Source organism: Thalassophryne amazonica, chromosome 22 (assembly GCF_902500255.1).
Source record: "Thalassophryne amazonica chromosome 22, fThaAma1.1, whole genome shotgun sequence".
NCBI classification, from domain to species: domain Eukaryota; kingdom Metazoa; phylum Chordata; class Actinopteri; order Batrachoidiformes; family Batrachoididae; genus Thalassophryne; species Thalassophryne amazonica.
Genome location: NC_047124.1, coordinates 28876822 through 28899766, shown reverse-complemented (window position 1 = coordinate 28899766; position 22945 = coordinate 28876822). Strand labels below are relative to the sequence as shown.

Sequence of the window (22945 nt, the reverse complement as noted above, 5' to 3'; positions counted from 1 at the left end):
CTCACTCTTACTTTGTTCTTGTTGACACAAGAGTTCTGGTTTTAAGAGCTCATCATGTGCCACTTTTTGTGCTAACACAGGAATACCACAGGATAGGCTTCATACTCGAGACCGACAGAAGGCTTCGGAAAGAGAGCTGTGAAAAAAGAGGGAGTAGAAGAGACACTTACGCTAGCCGGGTACAGCAGGTCTCCCCCTCCACGTCTCCCCCGGGGGCACTGTCTGTGTTGACTGATTCATTCTCACTGGCTGGCATGCTCACTGAGCAACAAAGAGAAAAAGAGGAAATAGTTGACAGGAGGACAGGCAAATGGGTGGTAGGTCCTCTCTTATATCATTCTCATGCTGGTTGTTAATGCGCTCTCTTAGTCCAAACCCTGAGCGCATGATATTGTGGATTTCCAAAATGTCAATCTGCCTTACAACTACTGCGCTAGATACAACTGGAAGCAGCCAAGTGCTTTCAGCATTCTGTTGGTAGGCACTGAGCGGATCCACAGGACAGTGGGTCAAACACAGCTGAAAAACTGAAAATGTATTTATTCTCTGCAGTTCAAACATTCCCTGGAATCAACACGGCTCTTTGCATCCTACAGGTTTATCAAATGATTGCTGCAGTGAGCGACAAACTCATTAAAGGCGTGTGTTGGCACGTAGGGATTCACAACCCATTCAGAGTCCAGCCTTAGCAATTAAGAGGCACTGTTAAACAAATACCCACGGGTCAATAAAACCCTTCCCAAATTTGATAGCGATTGCCTAAACTAATTACAAGCTAACTTACCGTATGAGCAATATTTACTGGTTCGGGATCTTGGGACACAACCACTGCAACAGTTCTTAGAATGTATTTCATTTTATTAGCTAAGGAATGGTTTATCTTGGGATGAATTAAATCTCAACTAAAGCCTTTACTGATCTTTATTAGCTTTCGCAGATTGAAATAAGATCACGCCAGTTTTGGTATTTGGTCTCCATTAATTGCCGTCAACTGCTTCAACTTTGATTGGGCTTTTCAGAGCTTTGGATTTTTTTTTTTCTAGCTCTACAAAGATGCTATAAATGTGTCACTTTGTCCTTGGTTGAAGACAAGTGTAACGATGTGTAACAATGGAACCATGGATCAAGGAGTTAAATTAAAGGATAGAAAGACGGAGAGACTGCCGTTTCACAAAGTGACAAGTAAGGACAAAAATGTGCCAAAGGGGAAAAGTTGGGAATGTTGTTCAAATGAGGAAAAGGAGTGATGAAGTAGGATTGACGAGGAAGCAACGGAGGTACCGAAAGAGCAAGAGATGGATGGTGGGGGAAGAGAGTACGGGATGGATGTGGTGATAATCTGCTTGAGAGACTGATATGAAGTGATACATTGCTTTTTATTGCTTCTGTCAGTCTTTGCCTGCCTGTGGGAATGAGCTGCACTCCCCTCACTGTCCCCTGCAACACTTATTGTAACAGCCTCTGGATACCAGAGCCACGAGAATCTCAATGCCTCTTGTTTTAAAATGGGAAATTTCACAAAAATAGCACTTCCAAAATGATTACAAATGCAAAATGACCACTGTAGGAACATTTATGATTCCCAATTATTTTATTGACAGCCTTTCAGAAGGTTACATATGTTCTGCAAAAAACAAAATACGACTGTCACGCAACAGTGCTATTTTGAGTTGTTCACGTAGCTCATAAAATTGTGTTTTGGTTCATCTCCCTTCTTGGCTGTACATTCCTTAGGTGATTTTTGGCTTCTTGTTGACTGACTAAGGTTAAAACCATATTAAAAGTAAGACAAATAAATGTTAACATGTAGCTGAGGGATACCCTGGGCCATATCTGCCATCTGGCGCAAAGTACCGCATAGTGCAATGCAAGTGTTGTTTCGAGTTTGCACCTGAAGGAATGGTGGTTTTCACAGACAGAGTCCATGTCCTTTAAATCACACACCCATCTGTCCATCTGTGCGTACATGGGTATGTCCATCTAGAAATGAAGTGTAGTCAGGTGTAGTGTTGGTGCAATGGTGTTGTGTGGAAGTGACTGACCACAGACCAGCAAAAAAATGGGTCTAATGTTGTGTGTAGTTTATTTGTGGTATTTAATTATCACTATGCTCAGATGCACCTTATATAAGTAGATTTACGGCCCACATAATCCATCCCTGTACAGGCAATGAAACTGAAATGAAAATAACTATTAAACAAATAAAAGTAAACACCCAAAATGGCAAAACTTCACCTTGCTGCGTCAATGCTTCACCTCAGGGAGCTTTTGGTGTCTTTGCTGGTGCACTGTGGCTGGTTGGCATAGGTCCTCAACTAAGCAGAAAACACCTTCCTTGAATACTTTTCTAACCAGCAGAGTACTGTGCACCTAAAATTGTGACTTAAGGGGATAAAAGAGGACAGTGACTGGTTTATTTCATGTTACACTCAAAACACACTCATAACTATTAGAGTAAATTCAACCACGATGCACCTAGTGCCCTCTTTTAATCTCAGATTATGTGCCTCCTAATTGGACAAGCACCAAATGCGCTTGCACTTTATTTTTTAGATCATGTGCTATAGATCACCAGGACAGCAACTATTCAGTGATCTAAAACAAAAACAAGCCCATAATTATTTTATATTGAAGGACAATGAAATAAAGTACGATCTTGTGAAGCATGCAATACACCATCTAGATCTAAAGATGGCAGCAGTCGTCTAGCTATTTGTCATTGCAAGCCTAAGAATATAATCATTTAAATTGCAACAAAATAGCAAGATTTTCTTAACAGGTTTCAACAGTAATATATATTATAATAGCCAAGTGGCCTCTTTGTGCATGTGTGAATGTGTATGGTTTCAATCATGCAAAAACATACAGTGGGGGAAATAAGTATTTGATCCACTGTCAGTTTTGCAGGTTTTCCCACCTACAAAGAATGTAGAGGTCTGTAATTTTTATTGTAGGTACACTTCAACTGTGAGAGACAAAATAAAAAAAAATACAGAAGATCACATTGCATGGTTTTTAAATAATTAATTTGCATTTTATTGCATGACATAAGTATTTGATCATCCACCAACCAGCAAGAATTCTGGCTCACACAGACCTGTTAATTTTTCTTTTTCTCTTTTCTTTAATTTTTCTTTTCCTATTCTGCACTCTTTACCTGTATTAATTTCACTTGTTTGAACTTGTTACCTGTATAAAAGACACCTGTTCACACACTCAATCAATCACACTCCAACCTGTCCACCATAGCCAAGACCAAAGAGTTGTCTAGGACATCAGGGACAAAACTGTAGACCTGCACAAGGCTGGGATGGACTACAGGACAATAAGCAAGCAGCTTGGTGAGAAGACAAAAACTGTTATGATTATTTATTAGAAAGTGGAAGAAACACAAGATGACTGTCAATTTCCCTCGGTCTGGGATTCCATGCAAGATCTCACCTCGTGGGGTAAGGATGATTCTGAGAAAGCTCAGAACTACACAGGAGGACCTGGTCAATGACCCAAAGAGAGCTGGGACCACAGTCACAAAGATAACATTAGTAACACATGATGCCATCATGGTTTAAAATCCTGCAGGGCAGCAAGGTCCCCCTTCTCAAGCCAACACATGTCCAGGCCCGTTTAAAGTTCACCAGTGACCATCTGGATGATCCAGAGGAGGCATGGGAGAAGGTCATGTGGTCAGATGAGACCAGAATAGAGCTTTTTGGAATCAACTCCACTCGCCGTGTTTAAAGGATGAGGACAACCCCAAGAACACCGTCCCAACCGTGGAGCATGGGGGTGGAAACATCATATGCTGGGGGTGCTCTTCTGCAAAGGGGACAAGACGACTGCACTGTATTGAAGGGAGGATGGATGGGGTCATGTATTGCGAGATTTTGGTAAACAACCTCCTTCCCTCAGTAAGAGCATTGAAGATGGGTCCTGGCTGAGTCTTCCAGCATGACAATGACCCAAAACACAGCCAGGGCAACTAAGAAGGGGCTCCATGAGAAGCATTTCAAGGTCCTGGAGTGGCCGAGCCAGTCTCCAGACCTGAACTCAACAGAAAATCTTTGGAAGGAGCTGAAACTCCAAACCTGAAAGATCTGGAGAAAATCTGTATCGAGGAGTGGACCAAAATCCCTGTTGCAGTGTGCAAACTTGGTCAAGAACTACAGGAAACATCTGACCTCTGTAATGGCAAACAAATGTTTCTGTACCAATTGTTAAGGTCTGTTTTTCTAGGGGATCAAATACTTATTTTATGCAATAAAATGCAAATTAATTATTTAAAAATCAAACAATGTGATTTTCTGGAATTTTTTTTTATTCTGTCTCTCACAGTTGAAGTGTACCTACGATAAAAATACAGACCTCTCCATTCTTTGTAGGTGGAAAAACCCACAAAATTGACAGTGGATCAAATATTTATTTCCCCCACTGTACTGTTTTTTTTCCTCAATTGGTTTAGTCAGTTTAGATAATTCTCATGTTGCTGTTACCATGAGTGACTTAAGTTTCATGTTGGTACCAGAGGGAAATAGTGGTTTTAATGTCTTCAGCCACTGTGTTTGTTTGTCAAATTACTTTTGTTTGTCAAGTTCAATGTAAATACATAATATAATTGTAAATATGTTAAAAATACATGGATGACACAAGAAAGTGAAAAACACGTATTTCCATCATGGTCCATTTAAAAATCAAATGACAAAATCAATCAATCAATCAATTTTTTTATATAGCGCCAAATCACAACAAACAGTTGCCCCAAGGCGCTTTATATTGTAAGGCAAGGCCATACAATAATTATGTAAAACCCCAACGGTCAAAACGACCCCCTGTGAGCAAGCACTTGGCTACAGTGGGAAGGAAAAACTCCCTTTTAACAGGAAGAAACCTCCAGCAGAACCAGGCTCAGGGAGGGGCAGTCTTCTGCTGGGACTGGTTGGGGCTGAGGGAGAGAACCAGGAAAAAGACATGCTGTGGAGGGGAGCAGAGATCGATCACTAATGATTAAATGCAGAGTGGTGCATACAGAGCAAAAAGAGAAAGAAACAGTGCATCATGGGAACCCCCCAGCAGTCTACGTCTATAGCAGCATAACTAAGGGATGGTTCAGGGTCACCTGATCCAGCCCTAACTATAAGCTTTAGCAAAAAGGAAAGTTTTAAGCCTAATCTTAAAAGTAGAGAGGGTGTCTGTCTCCCTGATCTGAATTGGGAGCTGGTTCCACAGGAGAGGAGCCTGAAAGCTGAAGGCTCTGCCTCCCATTCTACTCTTACAAACCCTAGGAACTACAAGTACGCCTGCAGTCTGAGAGCGAAGCGCTCTATTGGGGTGATATGGTACTACGAGGTCCCTAAGATAAGATGGGACAATCCTGCAGTTTAGCTAATTGGTGTGTGTCCTCTGGCTTCATGGATAGATAAAGCTGGGTATCATCTGCGTAACAATGAAAATTTAAGCAATACCGTCTAATAATACTACCTAAGGGAAGCATGTATAAAGTGAATAAAATTGGTCCTAGCACAGAACCTTGTGGAACTCCATAATTAACTTTAGTCTGTGAAGAAGATTCCCCATTTACATGAACAAATTGTAATCTATTAGACAAATATGATTCAAACCACCGCAGCGCAGTGCCTATGGCATGCTCTAATCTCTGTAATAAAATTTTATGGTCAACAGTATCAAAAGCAGCACTGAGGTCTAACAGAACAAGCACAGAGATGAGTCCACTGTCCGAGGCCATAAGAAGATCATTTGTAACCTTCACTAATGCTGTTTCTGTACTATGATGAATTCTAAAACCTGACTGAAACTCTTCAAATAGACCATTCCTCTGCAGATGATCAGTTAGCTGTTTTACAACTACCCTTTCAAGAATTTTGAGAGATAAGGAAGGTTGGAGATTGGCCTATAATTAGCTAAGATAGCTGGGTCAAGTGATGGCTTTTTAAGTAATGGTTTAATTACTGCCACCTTAAAAGCCTGTGGTACATAGCCAACTAACAAAGATAGATTAATCATATTTAAGATCGAAGCATTAAATAATGGTAGGGCTTCCTTGAGCAGCCTGGTAGGAATGGGGTCTAATAAACATGTTGATGGTTTGGATGAAGTAACTAATGAAAATAACTCAGACAGAACAATCGGAGAGAAAGAGTCTAACCAAATACCGGCATCACTGAAAGCAGCCAAAGATAACGATACGTCTTTGGGATGGTTATGAGTAATTTTTTCTCTAATAGTTAAAATTTTGTTAGCAAAGAAAGTCATGAAGTCATTACTAGTTAAAGTTAATGGAATACTCAGCTCAATAGAGCTCTGACTCTTTGTCAGCCTGGCTACAGTGCTGAAAAGAAACCTGGGGTTGTTCTTATTTTCTTCAATTAGTGATGAGTAGAAAGATGTCCTAGCTTTACGGAGGGCTTTTTTATAGAGCAACAGACTCTTTTTCCAGGCTAAGTGAAGATCTTCTAAATTAGTGAGATGCCATTTCCTCTCCAACTTACGGGTTATCTGCTTTAAGCTACGAGTTTGTGAGTTATACCACGGAGTCAGGCACTTCTGATTTAAAGCTCTCTTTTTTAGAGGAGCTACAGCATCCAAAGTTGTCTTCAATGAGGATGTAAAACTATTGACGAGATACTCTATCTCACTTACAGAGTTTAGGTAGCTACTCTGCACTGTGTTGGTATATGGCATTAGAGAACATAAAGGAGGAATCATATCATTAAACCTAGTTACAGCGCTTTCTGAAAGACTTCTAGTGTAATGAAACTTATTCCCCACTGCTGGGTAGTCCATCAGAGTAAATGTAAATGTTATTAAGAAATGATCAGACAGAAGGGAGTTTTCAGGGAATACTGTTAAGTCTTCTATTTCCATACCATAAGTCAGAACAAGATCTAAGATATGATTAAAGTGGTGGGTGGACTCATTTACTTTTTGAGCAAAGCCAATAGAGTCTAATAATAGATTAAATGCAGTGTTGAGGCTGTCATTCTCAGCATCTGTGTGGATGTTAAAATCGCCCACTATAATTATCTTATCTGAGCTAAGCACTAAGTCAGACAAAAGGTCTGAAAATTCACAGAGAAACTCACAGTAATGACCAGGTGGACGATAGATAATAACAAATAAAACTGTTTTTTGGGACTTCCAATTTGGATGGACAAGACTAAGAGTCAAGCTTTCAAATGAATTAAAGCTCTGTCTGGGTTTTTGATTAATTAATAAGCTGGAATGGAAGATTGCTGCTAATCCTCCGCCCCGGCCCGTGCTACGAGCGTTCTGACAGTTAGTGTGACTCGGGGGTGTTGACTCATTTAAACTAACATATTCATCCTGCTGTAACCAGGTTTCTGTAAGGCAGAATAAATCAATATGTTGATCAATTATTATATCATTTACCAACAGGGACTTAGAAGAGAGAGACCTAATGTTTAATAGACCACATTTAACTGTTTTAGTCTGTGGTGCAGTTGAAGGTGCTATATTATTTTTTCTTTTTGAATTTTTATGCTTAAATAGATTTTTTCTGATTATTGGTAGTCTGGGAGCAGGCACCGTCTCTACGGGGATGGGGTAATGAGGGGATGGCAGGGGGAGAGAAGCTGCAGAGAGGTGTGTAAGACTACAACTCTGCTTCCTGGTCCCAACCCTGGATAGTCACGGTTTGGAGGATTTAAGAAAATTGGCCAGATTTCTAGAAATGAGAGCTGCTCCATCCAAAGTGGGATGGATGCCGTCTCTCCTAACAAGACCAGGTTTTCCCCAGAAGCTTTGCCAATTATCTATGAAGCCCATCTAATTTTTTGGACACCACTCAGACAGCCAGCAATTCAAGGAGAACATGCGGCTAAACATGTCACTCCCGGTCCGATTGGGGAGGGGCCCAGAGAAAACTACAGAGTCCGACATTGTTTTTGCAAAGTTACACACCGATTTAATGTTAATTTTAGTGACCTCCGATTGGCGTAACCGGGTGTCATTACTGCCGATGTGAATTACAATCTTACCAAATTTACGCTTAGCCTTAGCCAGCAGTTTCAAATTTCCTTCAATGTCGCCTGCTCTGGCCCCCGGAAGACAATTGACTATGGTTGCTGGTGTCGCTAACTTCACATTTCGCAAAACAGAGTCGCCAATAACCAGAGTTTGATCCTCGGCAAGAACCTAAACAATTTATAAATACATTAACACAGTAAGTTAACATTAAAAATTACACAATTAACAGGAAATATAAGGGTTAAGTTCTTCTAAAAATTGTAGAGGTCTAAGGTTCTAAAAACATTCTGGACTCACATGCCAATCCAATTCATTATTTAAGGTTTGCTTAATTTATCACCACCCTCACCATAAAAACATCAGCTACTTATTTTATAAACACTACCCAATCTAGAGCCTATAAACATGAGACATTCAACAAAATAAATACACAACAATATTGAACCTAAATTTATATTTTTTTTTGTTTGTTTCTCTGTCATGAAATAACTTGTAAAAACTGCTGATGAAATTCATTAAATGAAGCTGATAAGGCTGGAGTCATGTTCAGGTGTGCTCTCCGACGTAGAAACTGGCTGTTGTCAATGTCAAGCTGTTTTTCTGACCATCACAGACAGACAACCGTGTCTGTGATTGTGTTCACCTCTTCATGAGCTTCCTGCTGATTTGTTACAGTACTTAGAGCGCCTGGTCTCTCTTGAGGATGAAGCTTTTCAAATATATCACCAGCCTGGTACTGTCTCCTCACTAGAGCTGTGAACTAGTTTAAAACCTATTGTTGGAGAAAACCCCAAAGACTTGTGACACAGAGACAGAAGAAGATGAAAAGATAAAAAGAATGAATAGCAACACGGTAAAGGAGGAGGATGGAGAGAAGACAAGCATGAGGACACTCTGAGAAAGGGATTTACTTATTTACGCCAATGTCTGTCTTCAAATTTACTCAGACATTTGAAGTTGCATTACAATAAAGTAAGTCCCTTTGGCTTATCCCTTGTTTTTCCACTTGGGGTCACCACAGCAGATCCAAAGTGTTGCTGCATGTTGATTGGCACAAATTTTACACTGGATGCCCTGACTAATGCAACTCTACATTTCATGGAGAATGGGCAGGGGTGGTGTCGAACAATGAACCTTCTGCACTGGAAACAAGCGCACTAACAGCTTGGCTGCTACCCCTGCCCCAAGGTTGCATTGCAGTAATGAATACAAACACTAACACTCAAAGTAAAGCAGTGAAACTACCCTTATTAGATCTCCCAACTGGCTTGGGAGTGCCTCAGGATCCCCGGGAAGAGTAATAGAACTTGGCAGAAGATCTAGAAATGCGGGGTGATGCTTGGTCTACTGCCACTGCGACTTAGACCTGAATAAGGGACAGCAAATGAATGAATGAGCTACACTTATAGATAGCATGATGCACAAATGTTGGCATACTTGATGGAAGGTATTGGAAATACCAAGTGCAAAATTCAGTGGTTGGTGAAGCTAGCTGCCAGTCTGCAGTTGGCAGATCACACTTCAAAAAGTGAACTTAGCTTCCAGTTCACTTGAGTCACCTTCACCTAATGACCTACTATTCTAATATCACTAGAGCCACAATGAGCCAGGGATCCAGGATGGCAAATCGGTTGAGCCACCTTCACCCAGTGGTCTTGTTGGCAAATACCACTTGAGCCACCTTGAGCCAGGGATGTAGATTGGAAAACGTGCTTCAGCCACATTGACCCTGGGGTTTAGGATGGTAAAATTGCATGAGCCACCTTTACCAACAACCTACAAGGTGGCTCAAGTGATATTTGCATATGAGGCCTATGGGGGAAGGTGGTTCAAATTATTTTTCCATAATAGGCCACTGGCACAGTGTGATTCAAGTGATATTTGCATACTAGGCCCTTAGGTGAAGGTGGCACAATGGGTTTTTCCATCCTAGATCCCTGGTTCAAGGTGGCTCAAGTGATATTCGCATACTAGGCCCTTAGGAGAAGGTGGCACAATGGTTTTTTCCATCCTAGATCCCTGGTTCAAGGTGACTAAAGTGATATTTGCATACTAGGCCCTTAGGTGAAGGTGAAACAATGGGATTTTCCATCCTAGATCCCTGGTTCAAGGTGACTAAAGTGATATTTGCATACTAGGCCCTTAGGTAAAGGTGGCACAATGGGTTTTCCATCCTATATCCCTGGTTCAAGGTGACTAAAGGAATATTTGCATACTAGGCCCTTAGGTGAAGGTGGCACAATGGATTTTTCCATCCTAGATCCCTGGTTCAAGGTGACTAAAGTGATATTTGCATACTAGGCCCTTAGGTGAAGGTTGCACAATGGGTTTTTCCATCCTATATCCCTGGCTCAAGGTGCCTAAGGTGATATTTGTAGTCTCAGGTTCAATCCCACAATACCCATTCTCCATGTACCTCTGGATTTGCATCAAGAAGGCTATCTGGTGTACGACTTGTGCCAAATCAACATGCAGCTCCACACCAGATCTGTGGCGACCCCAAGCAAAATGGAAAGTAGTTTGCAGCACTGAGAATTATTCCAGTAGCAATACTCACGCGATTAACAGTCTGATTGCCAATAACAGCTGCAAGAGGACAATGTAAACTTCTCAGCCTTCAGAAAAAAAGCCAAAATATCCCAATAGTGGGTCTTACCGCAACACACGATTGGGTAAAGGCTCAATTACTGCCGTCAGTGTGAAGCAAACAGTCCTCAAAGACTTTGCAAAGAGGTACAGTAGTGGAGGTTTATAACGATCTCTTTGGAGAACTTTGCTCAACACAAGATTAAAGGTTGTGCCCCACGCTGAGTGGAACCAGCACCAGCCTGTTTTTAAAAAGGCTGAGGGGTAAAAGCATAATCGCTGAAGTGAAATCTGCTATTTATGTACATGAATAACACTACAGGTAGACCCACTTGCTAAAAATAAATACGAAGTTTAGAAACACAGTGATGGGCAAACTTGCACCAAGCTGTTTTCTTGGAATTTTCTCTTTGGAGTTTTCTACAAACCAAGCCGGCAAAACAAAGGTTCCATCCAAAGAAAGTTGTCAGCCACACTGGAAAACTTCTAATGTAATGGAGATGCACAGTATTGCCAGCAGCAGGGAGATTAATCTGTGGCAAAATTACATGTCACCACAGCTTTGACATTTTAATAAAATATGGCCCTGAGACTAGTTTAATTCAGCACTAAGTGCATAAATGGATGAAAGGCGACAGCGAGAATAAAACACATTCCAGTGTTGAGAGGTGGCCACTGCTCCCCGTAGCCATGAAGCTCCAGAGGGGGGAAGGAACTTTTCAAATGTAGCCACCTGCATTTGAAAAGGAACAGAGAAGACAGAAAGGAGGATTGTGGCACGGATGAGAGTCTACACCTCTCCCAGGATGGGAAAAGTCCAGCAAGTTTGACTGAAATTGTTCTTTGCCTTTTGAAGATATAATGATATATTTGAGACAATGACCTTTGATTTGACCTTGATCTTTGACATTAACATGACCTGTTTTGGGAGAGGACGGTTCACTCTCTGTGTTTAGAATATATCGACGTGGACAGACAAAGACATCCCATCATCTTAGCCTTTTTCCACTTCACTGAGAGGCAAATAAAAAACACTTTTACGAAAAGAATCAACACAGTGAAAGTAAAAGAAAAACTGTCTTAAAGCTTTCTAAAATTCCACCACTCACATAAGACCTATTTTAAATTTGTATGCATTTCTATATAAAAATGTAATCTTGTTTATACATTTAGAAATAACATTACTAGAAATTACATTGCTACTGATCTAAAATTCTGCCATAATATTTCTTTTCCACAAACTCCTGACTAACACTTGACATGCTGTTTCTGTTTATGGTTAAATACAAAGATTATTATATTAATTGTGTTTTCCTGAAGTGAAGAGACAGTTTATCATCAATGAGCCACTCTTGTACAGCAGAGAATGCTAAATTAAGGACTGACATGTCATTCATGTGTAAAAGAACCAAGAAAGGTCCCAGTATCTTGCCTTGAGGTATACACATATAACAGAATATTCAAGCAAACTAAAAAAAAAAAAAAAAAAAAAAAAAAAAATCAATTTCCACCACTTAATTTCATCAAAGTAAATAAGATTTTAACCATCCTAATGTCTTGTAATTATTACGCATACCTGCAACATACAGTACTGTGCAAACGTTTTAGGCACCACAGAGTTATAATAAAAAAAGTAGCATTTGATGCCCCTTCCTCCACCCCCTTTTTTATTGGTATGTCAACACAAAATCACTTCCAACAAAAGTGAATATGTCAGCTATATTTTTGTTTTCCATAACAAGAACAATAATAATACAGTAATAATAATAAGCCACATAAAAACAGTTGCAAATGATCTTGTAATATTAAAATGATTATAAAACACAATTATTACTCGTACTTTAAATCAAGTTTTTTAAAAATAGCTTTTGAGGCCCTGCAACTTATACTCAAGTACAATTTATATACTGAAAAATCACATGTAAACAGAACCCAATTTTCATACTGACTATCATTAAAGTTGAACTTCATCACAGATTTAATTCATTTATGAATATTTATGTGGCTGTCATATTTTTAATGCTTTTATGATGCATTAAATTTGCCTAAAAATTTGCACAGTAACTGCTGTTAACGCATTCTTTCATAACAGAGTTGTATAAATATATCAAATGTCTGTCTTGCTTTTTTTTCATGGCGATAGTCACAAAATGTATTACATTATTGTGATGTGGTCTTCCATTGCCGACTAATTTTAAATTTAACCCCAAATACCTTCCCTTCCCCCACCTTGTGTCACCACAAAATTGTACTTTATTCTACAAATTAATAGATTAAAGCTTTAAAGCATTGGGCTTGAGACCAGAAGATCCTCGGTTCAAATCCCAGCCTTACTGGAAAATCACTAAGGGCCCTTGGGCAAGGTCTTTAATCCCCTATTGCTCCCGGTGTGTAGTGAGCGCCTTGTATGGTAGCACCCTCACATCGGGGTGAATGTGAGACATTATTGTAAAGCACTTTGAGCGTCTGATGCAGATGGAAAAGCACTATGTAAATGCAGTCCATTTAAATCCTTTTTTGTGATGTCATGATGAACTTGGAGTGAGATGGGGTTGTGAAAAGGACTTCCGAAAACATGACTCATATAGGAGACTGTTTTTAACAAGATAGTCATTTAACTGGATAAAATAATTTCACAATCAAACCTTAATTTGTTAGAAATCCATCAGCTTTAGCAAATCTGAGCTGACATTACTCTTAAAAACTCTATTCGTTCTTGTCAATAATCTCTGTCAGTCATTCATTCATTCAGACATCTTTCTCTCCTATGCTGATTTATGATATTTGAACTACAACCCTGTAATTCTCTAAGGTAAAAAAAAAAGAAGAACTGCAAATACATGAGAACAATCAAAAATGAAATGAAATGAAGAATGGAGTGTTCTTTGGGAGCTCACACTGGCAGGAAAGTCATCACCAAGATAAAAGCTGATGTGCTGTTTTCACTACATTTGAAATTTGTCAGTGCTTTTCTTCTTCTTCCTGCTGCCAAACCCTTTATTCATTTGCTGTGATTGTGCCCTTTCCTTCTCATATGCTCATTAGCATAGAGAAAAGCAAGCTCTGTTCTCAAGATTTTCTCATTTTCTGCTAATTCAAATTTATTGTTGCCATCAAAGTGAGGGTTATTGGAGAATATTCATTCAAAACTGACTCTGTGGTAGTATCCTGATGTATGGATACACAAATACATCAGCATAGTACACAGCTACAAACACACAGTATAAAATCATACAAACTGACTACAGGCTCATCTCTTTACAGTGGTCATTAAGACTTAGATTAAAACTGCGTGATCTATCAAATTTCACAAAATTAACTACATTTAGTTTCTACTGAAATCTGAGCATTATAATGTCAGTTTATTTTTGAAGCGTGTTGCAACATTACAGCTTATTTTAATGAAGGGCGCATATTTACGTGGGGAGAATTTTATAACAAATATTTTATTTTCCTTTTAACGGCATCTGCAGGAGGAAGCATGTCGGCGCATGAGTGAGGTTTTGAAATGAACAGAAATGGCCGTTGATTTTGTGGGATGTGTGTGTTCAGGGTGTGCACGCTAACATGCATAAGATGCCTTGCAAATCACTTCAGAGGTGTTATCTGGTTTCAAAAGCAAGATTTTTACAATTAGAAGTGTTGATTTCCTGCTAACTTTTACAAAATATATGACAATCAATTTGCATTTATACAGAAATAAGCTGTGTTTGAGCGTTTTCTGCCATCTTGGTTTATTTTGTTCAGACTACCAGCCAGCTGATATTTCTCTACTCTAACTGGCTGACACTGTGTGCTTCCTGACATCCCTCCCACAAGTGGCGGAAAGCCCCACATGATTTATGACATCGCTATGGTCACTATCTTAAATTTTATGGAATGCTACGGAATGTAGTTCAAGGCCATCTGTTTGTTTGAAATTTTTCCCTTCAGGGGAATTATTTATAAATTTTTCCCCAAACAATGCAAATTTTGACCATATTGGCAATGTCATATTATGAATCCAATATTTAAAAGCTAATAAATAAAATTATAGTGATGCCAAAGAAAATTGTTTTTATGTCTTAAATCTTAAAAACAAAACAAAAAACCTCTAAAGGGCGTACACCTTTGTAAAAAAAAAGATGAGCTATTTTGCAAAAGCAAGGATCGATGTATATTAACAAATGCAATGAATCTGACCACACAAAATTTAGTGTTCATACTGTCTGCAATAAAATAGAAGTAAAAGAAAATTGAACAGTCACTGCTTCTTCTGTTCAGTAATTATTCAAAAAGTGAACTACTGTAATGTTATAACTGAAAATTTCAAAATTACTACACTATACTATCATGATTACAATTGTGTAATATGTAATTATTACAAAATAGCCAAAATTGTGCAGCAAACTCAACTCACACTACTGTAATAAATATTATAATAATATTATAATGTAATAAATATTACATTTGTGGTTGAGTTTAATATGCAATTCCCCCTGCAATTGTAACAAATCTTTCAGATTTCTTCAAATTCCTAAAGAAATTTGAAGGATACGTTTTTGGAAGGTTCACATTTGAAATCTTTAATTTGTTGTAACTTTCTTATGGTTTTTCCTATGAAAAAGATGTTGGTGAGAGATTTATAGAGCTTTAAAAGGACACCAAAACCAGGTATCCAGCTGATATATCTTCTGAAAAAAAAAAAATTTTTTTTTAAACCTCCACTACTGTATCTCTTGGCAATTTATTTTTGCATGGGTGCGCCAATTAGCTGAAACTTTATTTGTGTGTATTTCACTAATTAAGAGGATATTAACAAAAATTAGTAATTCCCAATCATTTCACAAAGATTTACAGAATTCTTTTTTTTCTTTCGTTTTTTTTAATTTACAGAATTCTGAGAGATGTTGGCAAATTTTTCATTGATATAACACATAATGACCAAATGATTATTGCAAACGTGGCTGGGTTTGCAGCACAGTATTGCCCAATATTATAAGAATTATTCCAATGCTGTAATATCGCAACAATTATTGCAATAGTGGTTCAGTTTCCTACAAACTATTGTCTGTTATTGTAATAATTATCTCCATAGTGATTGAGGTTGCAGTGCAGTTTTGCATATTAATGTAAAACAATTATTACAATAGTATAATATCGCAACAATTCTGACAATAGTGGTTCACTTTGCAGTAAAATTTCACCTGCTATTGTAATAATAATTTCAATAGTGATTGAGGTTGCAGTACAATTTTGTACATTGCTCTAACAATTATTACAAGAGTATAATAATGCAGCAATTATGATAATCATGGTTGAGTTAGCTGTAAAATTTCGCCTGCTATGGTAATAATAATTTCAATAGTAATTGAGTTTCTGGTGTAATTTTTCCAATGACTGTGCCAGTTATTACAATAACAATCCCCTAACAATTATTACAATAGTATAATTTTGCAACAATGATGACAATAGTGGTTAAGTTTACGATGTAATTTTTGCCAATTATTGTAACAGTAACAGTAAATATTATAATTATAATCTCGTAACAATTATGACAATAATGATTAGGTTTGCAGTGCAATTTTGCTGATTACTGTAACAATTATTACAATAGTATAATATCGCAACAACTATGCAGTAAAATTTCACCTGCTATTGTAATAATAATTTCAATAGTGATTGAGGTTGCAGTACAATTTTGTACATTGCTCTAACAATTATTACAAGAGTATAATAATGCAACAATTATGATAATCGTGGTTGAGTTAGCTGTAAAATTTCGCCTGTTATTGTAATTATAATTTCGTTTGTGACTGAGACTGCAGTGCAATTTTTTTTATTGTTTCAGTTACTTCAAAAGCATAATCTCATGACAGTTATTACAATAGTAATTGAGTTTGCAATTCAGTTTTGCCCATTACTGTAACAATTATTACAACAGTGGTTGAGTTTACAGTGCGGTTTCATCCAGTATATTGTAATAATTATTAAAAGAGAGTAATATTGTAAAAGCATTTTCCATGAATATAAAAATACCTACATGCCTACAAAGTAGGTACCCTGTTGTGATAGTCATTGTGATAGTGTAATGTTGTCACAATAGGGTTTAACTTTGCTGTGCAATTTCACACACTATTGCAATAGTTAGTAAGAAAATTACTATAGAGACTTGTATGTGCATGGGAAGAGACTTTATCGGCATTACTATCATTTATTACAGAGTATTATAGAGTTAGGTGTGCGTTTGTGCCAGAAAACGTAATAAATATTATAATAGCGGTAATTAAGATGAGGTTGCTCCATAATGACATGACACAAATACACACATAAACAGTGCCTATAAATGTGCTATGTAACATATTGATGAAGCGCTTTGACCTGTCGACGGCAGTCGCTGCTGTGACATGGGTCAGAGTCACTGCCTGCAGGGCTGCATGACTTAGAACAGACCGGGCAAAATATGCAACATTTATGCAAGAACATCACAAACACATGATCAATCTTTCCACTGCTCTGGCTGTTGAGTCATTGTGAGAACAAACGCCAAACCAACGAACCAACTGCCAGTGCTAGACATGTGCACCTATAAATCATTACAAGCGCATTCTGAAGCGATGTGAACGCAATCACACGCAGACACACTGCGAAAGCAGAAAAAATGGACGAGTGACCATCACCTACACACAAACACACTCCAGTGTGATGTGTTGACGATGTGAATTAGTACCAGCTTCTCTCTCCCTGTCCTCCACTGTCCCTCTTGAATTCTCCATCTATCCCACCATCTAGTTCCCCTCTATTCTGGAGCTCTCTGAAGACCTGTCCATATGCAGTATGTCCAGAGCAGCAGCGAGAAACTGTCCTCAATTAATCTCCCCAGAGGAGCCTCCATCCATCTGTGAGAGCAGCTGAAAAAAGTGAATGACTTGATTTTCTCCACAAACAGAATGATGACTGATCGTTATGTAGGACAGCTGTGAAGTAAATATTAAATCATTTTGTCAGATTGCCTACATTTTATGGCTTTATCACAGAGGAAAATTAATGAACTTGATCAGCATCTGACTAACAGCTTAATGATGAATCCTTGTAAAAATGATATTTCTTTAAAGAACGTGTTTGAATCCCATTTGTCATGGGACATATTTGGTGCTTAACTGGGATCACCGGGTTATTATCTTTAATCATCTGGTGCTTTTACTTTGACATGTCTTCTGTGCATATTTTGTGTAGCTTATCTTCGATTTCTGACCTTCCAGGTTCACGTGTCTGCACACTTCTGCATTTCATTGTTTGGGTGCCTGTATAACCATCTTCAGAGTGCTCCCTTATCACCAGATTGTCTAGGGTCATTCCTGTTTTCTCACGTTCTAATTCTCAGTGTTTTCAAGAGTTCTGCATCTCTGTTACAGACCCTCACTGTCAACTCAATATTCCTGAGTCTCTGTCTGATGTCTGCTCACAGTTTTGAGGCATGTACACAATTTTTCCAATGGACTTGTCAGACATCAGCTGACGTCAGCTGATAAGGAACACATTTAATGAATGAAAAAGGATTCGTACAGGACAAAAACAATATTTTAATATTGTTGATGAAATCACACATTTTATTTAAATGGGTGTTCCGATAAGCACAATATTGGCCGTGTTCATGCGTCGGCCCACCCCCTCTTTATGCAGAATTTCGCACAGGCACTCCAACGTGCGAATACAATATTGCAAGCAATACCTACTATGTGGATAATCTCTCTGCTGCCCCCTCAGAAAGACTGTTGCCTGTTGGACTGATCACCCATGTACCAGAACTCTGCCTGTTTCAGGAACAAGCCAGTCTCTTGCTGTGTAACTGTCCCAGGTGTTTCTGTGGTACAATAAACTTGCTGTTACCTACAATCTGTTGTGGTTCTCTGCATAGGGGTCTTCTGTGCTCAGTCTTTTACATAATACAGTACTGTATATCCATTATCTGTTTAGGATACCAGAGGAATTGAACTAATCATGCCTCATTTTGGTCGAGGGTGGGGTATGCACTACACATGTAGCCAGCCTATCAGCCTTATGCTGCATTTACACATAGTCAGGATGCATTCTGAATGTCATATTTGCATCATTCTTGGCACATTCCTGACATTCTTAACGTGATTTAACGCATCTGAATAGGTTTCCTAATAGTGTGTGTTGTTGCGTGATATTTGTGACTTCAAAAAAATCACAAATATCACAATCACAATCACAAATAATGTGCTGTCAAAAAAATCTTCCACGAATGTCACGCACCACCCTCATTTCGCCTCATGTCTTGGAGGTCGCAACTGAGTGTGTTGATCCATCTGGATTAGTGGTGATCCTTAATAGAGCGTGACAGCGTTCTTCTCTGACGTACGCACAATTAAACCCTGCTGCACCGCATTCAGTTTCATTGCTGCAGTATGCTGATGAAGGACAGTGATGCCAAGTCAGAAGTTTCGTTCCAATGCTCATCAGCATGCTCCTGCAGGTGTTCTACCTGCTGCTGCTGCGCCTAATGTTTGGGAAAACGTGCGAGATGAGAGCTGCGTGGAGCCACAATCTGGCTCTCTCCGTCTCCTCCTCCTCTCTGCGCCACTCCATGGCACAGAGCCCAACTAAGCATGCAGTCACAAAGTTCTTCTGCTGTGGATTTTGAGGAGCAAACTGGAGCAATCTGAATTGTTCAGCAGCTGATGGGTGAATATGTGTGTGTGTGTGTGTGTAGAGACAATTCGCCTCATTCACAACGTGACAGAACATAATGATGCACTGTTACACTCAACAGCGCAGAACAGTATTGTATTTTCCCAGGTAACTGACATTAGCTCAGGGCATACTGCAAACACATTAAAGTGAATTCATTGTACACGTTTGACAAATGTACAATGCAAAGTAAAGATCAAGTTATGTATGTATATATGTACAATGAGAATAAAGGCTCTTCTTCTTCTTTTTCTAAATGTAGTTACAATCCAAAATACTTCTTAAAAGAGAGGTCTGACATTTTTCAACCTAGGCTTTATTTGTAGAGGTTTTGGAGAGTCATCCTCTCACTCAAGACAAAAATGAGTTTAATTGGTGCATTATTGATTGAGAATACAAACAATGTCATGGGCTAAATGGCTCATTAGTGTTTTTGGATGTGCCAATTAGAAATGGTCAGAGTAAACTACGTCTTATTACCACTGAACAGGCAAATACATCATTAGAAGTGTCTGGTTGCATGGATAGTTTACCCGTGGAGGGAAATGTGTGCAAATGTACCTCACTAAATTATACAGTTAGCTACTTAGCTTAGTGTCTTAACCACTGGCTGGCCCTGGGCTTGTTCTGTATGACGTTGGACCTCATCTGCAATCCACATTACTGTAACGAGAAGGGGGGTGGGGGGATAGCAGTGCAGTTTTGACTCGTCTTCAGGGGTACACCCGTGTAAATTGTGTCAACAGGAGAAAAACTGTCAAGGAATACAAAGAACTTGTTTATTTTCTGAGGAAATTGCTACCTGACAAGCCAGGAAGGAGGTCATACTACATGCACCGTACATCAGAAACAGTTCTGATCTGTATTTGAATCAATGCGAAATACGTTGCATTTATTGGGCTGATTTTGATTGGAATCAATCAGATTTGGACTTTGCAAGTAGATATGTTTTTGAAATGTGCCAACATGCTGCTGGTGAGCGAGCAAACACTGAACAGATTAGTGGCCATCAGGTATGTCGATGTTTTGCTTCCAAAACCGCAAACGATTTGTGGTGAAAATTTGATCAAGCCTTTGTAAAACATTTTAATTATCATATTGTGATGCCTGTATTGAACTGTACTGTTTTTTTTTTGAATACCATAACATGCCAATGACTGTATGGAAGAAATAAATAACCTTTTTCAGAAATTCACAAATAATTTATAAACTATATAAACAGGAAACAGATAATATCAAGTATGACAATTTATTCTTCAGAACAATTTGTTCCCTTCAAGTTAAATGTTCACTACAGATTGTTCTCTGCATAATTAGTGTGAGCAGCAATGTAATTATGTATCGTATTATCGTGACAGGTCGTGGAGCTCGTGCATCATTCCCGTCGAATACATGCCGAACAATATATGCGCATAAAATAATGGCCTCAAATCTCAAAAACCTCCTAACAATTTCTGTTTCTGTCGTCTGAGGTCAAAGCTCTGGGTCATAAAAAGCCAGTAATTTGCTCCTCCTCCCCAGGAAAATGGTGCTCAGTCCCGTGGAGACAAGCGCCGTGTCAGGCTGGTGTCTCTGGAGTTGTTGCGAAAACAGTCAGTGTTAATTTGATTGTGTTAATTTCCATCAGAACACAAGTGCACATATTCCTCAGGGTGCATATATGTGTGATGTTGCGTGTGTGTGTGTGCCCAGAGGCTGTTTGCTGCCGTTTGACACATTTCACTAACATCTAAACAGGTTTTAAACCTCAAGCGGATTCTCCGCCAAAGCAAACAGACACTATATGAAAACTATCTCAGTCTGTCGAACAGCGAGTTCATTCATTCACTGGGTGTGTGACAACACGACGTCCACACTGAGCTCAGCAATGACAAGACGGTGGTCAGCAACCACTTTTGTAGCCACGATCCCTTTTCAGGGCAGTTGATGAGCAAAGATCCACCAGATGGAGTCAGGACATCTGTTCCACACGTCACCCCACTTTTAGCTACCAGAGCGCATTGAGAAATTAATGTCTAACAAACCCTTCCACACCTACCTTCATCTTTAATCACAAATTTGTAGGAAAAGTAAAAAAGGAAAAAAAAAAAACTGAATGGTGTTTGCTACAAAAACAACAATAAAAAGAAAAATAAATGTGCAATTACGCGATTTAACCCATTTTGCATGATAAACAGCTGAAAAATGGTTGCACTTAAACATACTTAAAGCTGTACTCCCTTTTGATTTTTTTTTTTTTTTTTTTGCACCATTTACATCTTTTAAAAAAGGGATTTTATTTGGCACCACTATATATTTTGTTAATTTGTATTCAAGTAAGCATTCACAATATTTAATTTAATTTAACTTTTATTTAACCAGGTTAATCCCACTGAGATCAAGATCTCTTTTACAAGGGAAACCTGGACAATTATGAAGTTTCCAGTCCACCTGACCTGCATGTCTTTGGATGTGGGAGGAAACCGCAGCATCTGGAGGAAACCCACACAAACACGGGGAGAACATGCAAACTCCACACAGAAAGGCCCCAGTTGGGAATTGATCCCATGATCTTCTTGTTGTGAGGCAACAGTGCTAACCACTAAGCCACTGTGTTGCCATATTTATTATTTAATATTTATATAATATTTATCTGCAATATTACCAAATTGTTGTGGCTGGACGTTTTGACTGCAAATAATTTAGAATTTTGGCCCACATGGGTCAAAATACAGCAACAAAATGTCACAAGTTCCTTTCTGTGGCAACATCGTGGATGATGGGGGGCATCCAGACATTGGACACCTATGTTGTATGCTGTTCACAGATCGACTAGCACTGCTATGCTACATATGCTAATGTTAGCATTGTGCATCTGAAGAAGCATGTTAGTAAATGTAACGGAAAGGGCACAAAGCAAAACAAAACAAAAAATCTTCCATGTAAAACTGAAGCAAAAACACTGTGATGAAAAAATAGGAGTTCAGAGATCCTCTTGGGAAATCAAAGATGTACATATTTCGCAGACATGTTTGAACAGGAAAGAGAGTTCTCACACATGTCCACTGTGTCACAGTTCCATTTTCCAGGGGAGAGGTCAATGTTTTATCATACAGCTTTATAAGATGCCTTTGAAAAACAACAGTTAAAAAATTAAGTAAACGTAACAGTTGCTATTCTGCTTCACCTCAGGGACCCTTGGTGGTTACACTCCACAGGCACACTTTGACGCATTGTGCGCAGATCTGTTAACTCACAGAAACCTCACTTGAGTCAACAGTATTATCTCAGGACCTGTCTGTTCTTCTTTATCATGATGGCAATGCTGTCTCATTCTGCAAACACAAGATGCGTTTGAAAGAGTCGGGAGCGCTGCCGTCATGGTATGTAAAGCTGTATGTTCTGCAAGAGCAGCGCTGCGCTTATACTCTGCCCGCTACTCTCTTTGAAGACTGAGAACTTCTCAAAGTGAGTGAAAGAGAGAGGCTGCGGTGGTGAAACCTCACAGAAGAGAGTGCGTGACTGTCTTCAACCCAAACAAAACTGTGAATCAGTCAAACAAAACATCATTTTGTGATTGTTTCGTGTGGCCCAACCTTTTTTGGCTCCACCATGGCAATTCACAAGGTCTCTGGAAGAACTAAATTATTGTTAAGCAAATTTAATAGAAGTGACTTTATGTTGA

The 22945-nt window shown here is 38.9% G+C and overlaps 1 protein-coding gene across 4 annotated transcripts in view; it reads right to left on the bottom strand.

Moving 5' to 3' along the window:
• The window catches only part of cacna1c (calcium channel, voltage-dependent, L type, alpha 1C subunit), a 531481-nt gene that overhangs the window by 126419 nt on the left and 382117 nt on the right, over positions 1 to 22945 (bottom strand). For all 4 annotated transcript variants that reach the window (XM_034163903.1, XM_034163900.1, XM_034163902.1 and 1 more), the window contains one exon: positions 171 to 261. In XM_034163903.1, the coding sequence (XP_034019794.1) occupies positions 171 to 261 (91 nt within the window). The remainder of the gene's footprint in view (positions 1 to 170; positions 262 to 22945) is intronic.